The sequence below is a fragment of the Oncorhynchus tshawytscha genome, unplaced genomic scaffold (assembly GCF_018296145.1).
Source record: "Oncorhynchus tshawytscha isolate Ot180627B unplaced genomic scaffold, Otsh_v2.0 Un_contig_3633_pilon_pilon, whole genome shotgun sequence".
Lineage (NCBI taxonomy): Eukaryota > Metazoa > Chordata > Actinopteri > Salmoniformes > Salmonidae > Oncorhynchus > Oncorhynchus tshawytscha.
Window position 1 is genome coordinate 1 of NW_024607976.1, and position 7,500 is coordinate 7,500.

Sequence of the window (7,500 nt, forward strand, 5' to 3'; positions counted from 1 at the left end):
AACAGCAGACTTGTACATTTCCTCAGTGAAACAATGTACTGAGCAAATGTCAAATTGGCATTCTACCAAATTACCGTACAACAGACCATGTATTCACCCTGCACACCTTAATTGACAAACAAACAAACCAAAACAAAGGCAAAGTCTTCTCATGCTTTGTTGATTTCAAAAAAGCCTTTGACTCAATTTGGCATGAGGGTCTTCTATACAAATTGATGGGAAGTGGTGTTGGGGGTAAAACATACAACATTATAAAATCCATGTACACAAACAACAAGTGTGCAGTTAAAAAATAGGAGAAGAGTCCCCTAAGCAAGCTGGTCCTGGGGCTCTGTTCAGAAACGGACCCCACAGAGCCCCAGGACAGCAACACAATTAGACCCAACCAAATCATGAGAAAACAAAAAGATAATTACTTGACACATTGGAAATAATTGACAAAAAAACAGCGCAAAATAGAATGCTATTTGTCCCTAAACAGAGAGTACACAGTGGCAGAATACCTGACCACTGTGACTAAACAGAGAGTACACAGTGGCAGAATACCTGACCACTGTGACTGACCCAAATTTAAGGAAAGCTTTGACTATGTACAGACTCAGTGAGCATAGCCTTGCTATTGAGAAAGGCCACCGTAGGCAGACATGGCTCTCAAGAGAAGACTATGTGTGCTATGTGCACACTGCCCACAAAATGAGGTGGAAACTGAGCTGCACTTCCTAACCTCCTGTCCAATGTATGACCATATTAGAGACACATATTTCCTCAGATTACACAGATCCACAAAGAATTCGAAAACAAACCCAATTTTGATCAACTCCCATATCTACTGGGTGAAATTCCACAGTGTGCCATCACAGCAGCAAGATTTGTGACCTGTTGTGTAATGTATGTATGTGTAATGTTTACTGTGAATTTTTATTGTTTATTTCACTTTTGTATATTATCTACCTCACTTGCTTTGGCAATGTTAACACATGTTTCCCATGCCAATAAAGCCCCTTGAATTGAATTGACTAGTTGGTGGGTGATGTAACAGAGACTAGTTGGTGGGTGATGAAACAGAGACTAGTTGGTGGGTGATGTAACAGAGACTAGTTGGTGGGTGATGAAACAGAGACTAGTTGGTGGGTGATGTAACAGAGACTAGTTGGTGGGTGATGAAACAGAGACTAGTTGGTGGGTGATGTAACAGAGACTAGTTGGTGGGTGATGAAACAGAGACTAGTTAGTGGGTGATGTAACAGAGACTAGTTGGTGGTTGATGTAACAGAGACTAGTTGGTGCGTGATGAAACAGAGACTAGTTGGTGGGTGATGTAACAGAGACTAGTTGGTGGGTGATGAAACAGAGACTGGTGGTTGATGAAAGAGACTAGCTGGTGGTTGATGAAACAGAGACTAGTTGGTGGGTGATGAAAGAGACTAGCTTGTGGGTGATGAAACAGAGACTAGTTGGTGGGTGATGAAACAGAGACTAGTTGGTGGGTGATGAAACAGAGACTAGTTGGTGGGTGATGTAACAGAGACTAGTTGGTGGTTGATGAAACAGAGACTAGTTGGTGGTTGATGTAACAGAGACTGGTGGTTGATGAAAGAGACTAGCTGGTGGTTGATGAAACAGAGACTAGTTGGTGGTTGATGTAACAGAGACTAGTTGGTGGTTGATGTAACAGAGACTAGTTGGTGGTTGATGTAACAGAGACTAGTTGGTGGTTGATGTAACAGAGACTAGTTGGTGGTTGATGTAACAGAGACTAGTTGGTGGTTGATGTAACAGAGACTGGTGGTTGATGTAACAGAGACTAGTTGGTGGTTGATGTAACAGAGACTAGTTGGTGGGTGATGAAACAGAGACTAGTTGGTGGGTGGAATACACACATATATTGTTACACAACAGTTCATCACTTTCAATGTTCTAGACATTGGGGGGTCCACTATAGAGCTATATCCTATGCTATATGCTGTAGACTAGGAAGGACCAGGTATAGGCTTCATCTTTGTGCTGGACAATGGTTCTTAATTGTATCGACTGGGGAGGGTCTGGGTCTTAGTTGGTCCTTATTGACCTTCCTGTAACAGTCTGTTTGACCCGTTGGTCTGTATTCCAGATATTGATGAGTGTGCTGAGGGAAAGCACTACTGCAGAGAGAACACCATGTGTGTCAATACTCCAGGATCCTTCATGTGCATCTGCCACACTGGATACATCCGGATCGATGACTATTCCTGCACAGGTGAGCCACCCACACACACACACACACACACACACACAGACACAGACACACACACACACACACACACACACACACAGACACAGACACACACACACACACACACACACACACACACACACACACACACACACACACACACCAGTCAAACACATACATCTGCATGGGCACACACACACACACACAGACACACACACACACACACACACACACACACACACACACACACACACACACACAACACACACACACACACACACACACACACACACACACACCAGTCAAACACATACATCTGCATGGGCACACACACACATACACACTGCAGGCCTGACTTCTACAAAGGACAGTATTATTGACCAGAGTAAAGCTACTTTACCTTACATTGCATGATTTGACATCAGGGTTGTTTGTTTGAGAAGTGGGCTAGCATTAGAGGTTAGCTGGTCTTATGATCTGGTCTTATGTTCATGACTAATTCAAACATGTCTGCTCTAACCTCAGAGGACCTTGAGAGAGAGAGAGAGAGAGAGTCTCAGTGGGGTTGACACGGCACATTTGCTCTGGATCGGTAATTAAAAAGATAATATCTCTAATGCTAGGTGATTTAGCTCCTTCACACTGGAAGCAGATGGCACGGAGTTTAGTCACAGCTTCTATCTGTTCTGTTCCTTTGGTAAGTGACGGAGCTCTCTGTACAGAATTACTTTATTACTACAACGACTCTATTACTAATCGTGACTTCATTACTAAATCATGCTGTGAAGACAACAGGAAAGACTAGCCAAAGACACATTTCCACATTGCTGGGACAAAATGTTCTGGTGTTCTAATTTAGATATTTTATAACACATTTGTTTGTTCACATATGTTGTTATAATTTGGTAGATGCTGTGGGATGTTGTGACTGTGGAGACTTGTCTTGTCCACGTTTGCAATGCCCACATATGCCTCTGGGAATAGCATTGCTTCCTCAGGCAACTGAATAGCATAGGGGCTATGATGATGTTAACATTTAAAAGTTGTTTCATTTGGTATCTCATCTCTTGGCTCTATCCCTCGTAGTTATCTCTTTGAAAATCCAATTGTTCTGCTAACACAACCTGTCGATTTGATGGTTATCTCAATTGTAAATGTTTCGTACAGTACCACATCACTTTACTATTCTGTGTATGGTGAAGTTATTAATGGTGAAACAATACACCCGCTCACAACAAAGATACAGTTTCCTTCCTAACTCAGTTCCTGGAGAGGAAGGAAACTGCAAAGGGAATTGACCATGAGGCCAATGGCGACTTTAAAACAGTTACAGAGTTTAATAATGGCTGTGAAAAATTAAGATGGATCAACAACATTGTAGTTACTCCACAATATTGACCAAATGACAGACTAAAAAAGAAGGAATCCTGTACAGACTAAAAATATTCCAAAACATGCATCCTGTTTGCAGTAAGGCACTAAAGTAAAACTGTGGCAAAGAAATTAACTTTATGTTCTGAATACAGTGTTATGTTGAGGGAAATTCCAACACAACACATCACTGAGTACCACTCTTCATATTTTCAGACATGGCGTTGGCAACATCATGTTATGGGTATGCTTGTCATCGGCAAGGACTAGCAAGTTTTTTGGGGGATAAAATTAATGGAATAGAGCTAAGCACAGGCAAAATCCTAGAGGAAAAACTGGTTCAGTCTGCTTTCCACCAGACACTGGGAGATACATTCACCTTTCAGCAGGACAATAACCTAAAACACAAGGCCAAATATACACTGGAGTTGCTTATCAAGACGAATGTTCCTGAGTGGGCTAGTTACAATTTTGACTTAAATCGACTTGAAAATGTCTGTCTAGCAATGATCAACAACCAACTTGACAGAGCTTGAAGAATGTGCAAATATTGTACAATCCAGATGTGCAAAGCCCTTTTAAAGACCTACCCAGAAAGACTCATAGCTGTAATCACTGCCAAAGGTGATTCTAACATGTATTGATTGACTCAGGGTGTGAATACTTATGTAAATTAGTTATTTCTCTATTTCATTATAAAAACATGTTTTCACTTTGTCATTATGAGGTTTTGTGATGTTATTATGAGGTGTTGTGATGTCATTATGAGGTATTGTGATGTCATTATGAGGTATTGTGATGTCATTATGTGTTGTGATGTCATTATGAGGTGTTGTGATGTCATTATGAGGTGTTGTGATGTCATTATGAGGTGTTGTGATGTCATTATGAGGTATTGTGTGTAGATGGGTGAGAAACAAAATCTATTGACTAGGCTATAACATAGAGAGAAGAGTTAACAGAGAGAAGAGTTGGCTATGTCACATAGCTACAGATCTGGGACCAGGCTAATCCCAAAGCTTTGCACTCAATAGATACTGAATGTGTCCTCACATAGAAGCCCCTTTGTGCCTTTGGCTCATTACATTTAGTTCCAGGATTCAGTGAAATGCCATGAATCCATTAGATATTGTGTGGAGACTGGTGTCCATGAGTCAAACTGTTAGTTTCCAGCCACAACATTATAAATAGCTGAAAAGTTGATATGTGTATAATGCCACCAGGTTTCTCCTCTCCTCTCCTCTCCTCTCCTCTCCTCTCCTCTCCTCTCCTCTCCTCTCCTCTCCTCTCCTCTCCTCTCCTCTCCTCTCCTCTCCTCTCCTCTCCTCTCCTCTCCTCTCCTCTCTCTCCTCTCCTCTCCTCTCCTCTCCTCTCCTCTCCTCTCCTCTCCTCTCCTCTCCTCTCACTCTCTCTCTCCTCTCTCCTCCTCTCCTCTCCTCCTCTCTCACAATGAGAAGCCATTTATATTCTCCCCAGTGAAATGATAGATAAACAGCAATGTTTTAATGATTGGAGCTACTTGTCTATCCTTGTAATGACATCAGCCAAAGTGGCAGGGGCTGGTAGATTACATTGTCCAAGAACCAGGAAAACATTAGCATTGAAATGATTTATTCGTCTCATCACAGCTCGCACAATACGATTAATATTTTAGCCACTACGCTCTGGCAATATTAATGACCCAGTGTTTACAGCAGTGACAGAACACTAGATTCTAGTTTCTAAAGGACTCTTATTGTAGAATATTAGTTGACCCAGTGTTTACAGCAGTGACAGAACACTAGATTCTAGTTTCTAAAGGACTCTTATTGTAGAATATTAGTTGACCCAGTGTTTACAGCAGTGACAGAACACTAGATTCTAGTTTCTAAAGGACTCTTATTGTAGAATATTAGTTGACCCAGTGTTTACAGCAGTGACAGAACACTAGATTCTAGTTTCTAAATGACTCTTATTGTATAATATTTATGGACTGACTTTGTGATTAATTTGATCCAAAGTATGAAACATTGCCAAATAGTTGATGTCTAAATCAGAGAGGAGACCGGTGTTCAGACTAGAGCAGTCTAGTAGAGAGGAGACTGGTGTCCAGACTAGAGCATCTAGTAGAGAGGAGACTGATGTCCAGACTAGAGCATCTAGTAGAGAGGAGACCGGTGTCCAGACTAGAGCAGTCTAGTAGAGAGGAGACCGGTGTCCAGACTAGAGCATCTAGTAGAGAGGAGACTGATGTCCAGACTAGAGCATCTAGTAGAGAGGAGACTAATGTGCAGACTAGAGCAGTCTAGTAGAGAGGAGACCGGTGTCCAGACTAGAGCAGTCTAGTAGAGAGGAGACCGGTGTCCAGACTAGAGCAGTCTAGTAGAGAGCAGACCGGTGTCCAGACTAGAGCATCTAGTAGAGAGGAGACTAATGTGCAGACTAGAGCAGTCTAGTAGAGAGGAGACCGGTGTCCAGACTAGAGCAGTCTAGTAGAGAGGAGACTGGGGTCCAGACTAGAGCAGTCTAGTAGAGAGGAGACCGGTGTCCAGACTAGAGCAGTCTTGTAGAGAGGAGACTGGGGTCCAGACTAGAGCAGTCTAGTATCACTGCTTTAAGGTAGCTGGTGACTGTCAAGAGGTGTGTGTGTCTCTGTGTGTCTATGTGTGTGTCTTTCTGTGTGTGTGTGTGTGTGTGTGTGTGTCTGTGTGTCTCTCTCTCCCTCTCTCTCTCTTTCTGTATGTGTGTGTATATGTGTGTATGTTTATGTGTGTGTGTCTCTCTTTGTTTGTCTCTATCTATTCACCAATATGTGTGATGCGTGTGTGTGTGTGTGTGTGTGTGTGTGTGTGTGTGTGTGTGTGTGTGTGTGTGTGTGTGTGTGTGTGTGTGTTTATGTCTGTGTGTGTATCTCTCACTGTGTTTGTGTGTTTGTGTGTGTGTGTGTGTGTGTGTGTGTGTGTAGTGCCAGTGGTTAAGGGAGCTGTCAGGAGTTTCATAATGAATGTTCATCTGAAGGAAGCTCCACTGACAGCCTTAGCAGCAGGAAGGTGAAAACAACACAATACACTTTTTACAGATCTTTGTTTATGCATCAGGTTTTCTCTACTTGGGTGGGTGAGCTGACTTCAACACAACAGAAACTTAACTTAGTTATTTTCATATAGATCCTGTTAAATTACACTGTTAAATTAAAGTGTTCTAATTCCTAATTGATAAAAATGAATTTAACGGTCAGTTGAGTGAAAACTCCATAGATGCGGTAAAGAGGTCAAGCGAACTCGATGAAAACAATGGAATTGTCATGGAAACGCAAGGGGAAAGTCCGTGAGGAAAGATCTCAAGTCTCCTCATTTCCCCCAGCAACATGATCCTACATTTAGCTGATTGGTTATATGTGTATTTGACACTATGTTGAGGTGAAGATCAGAGTATAATGCTGGTATGGAGGTCGACCCCAACACATGTTCACGTCATCGTCACCAATCAACTGCATTACAGTTAAAAACTACTTTGACTACCACCACCGATTTCTGTACGTTAGCTATGCTACTATGCTAACCAGCTTATACGAACAGGAGTTAGCATTTAGCAGTCACTTCTTCTAAACCTGAAAAGGGACAACTTTTACATGTTATGCAGTGAAAACAGCCAAATATACCCAAATTGGACTTAAGCAACCATGATGTGGGCCTGTTACAAGACATAAATCATGACGGATTTGATAGAATATCCACTTTATTCAGATCAGATCTGAATGTGCGCCAGTCCGCATTACATTGACTCCTTCACCTCATCTATAGCTCTCAGTTAGCATACATAGCATACAGTTGCCTGTCAGTCAAAAAACATTTCTCAGCATGCATCAATCTATCAAAGGTATTAATAAAGCCTTTGTGACATCAGCTGATGTCACAAAGTACTTCTACAGAAACCCA

At 41.9% G+C, this 7,500-nt stretch overlaps 1 protein-coding gene across 1 annotated transcript in view; it reads left to right on the forward strand.

The window, feature by feature from the left end:
* Positions 1–2,099: 2,099 nt before the first annotated feature.
* The window catches only part of LOC121843173 (protein kinase C-binding protein NELL2-like), a gene marked incomplete at its 3' end in the record, with an annotated part of 39,577 nt that continues 34,176 nt past the window's right edge, over positions 2,100–7,500 (forward strand). The window contains exon 1 of the mRNA XM_042312777.1: positions 2,100–2,236. Within this exon, the coding sequence (XP_042168711.1) occupies positions 2,158–2,236 (79 nt within the window). The remainder of the gene's footprint in view (positions 2,237–7,500) is intronic.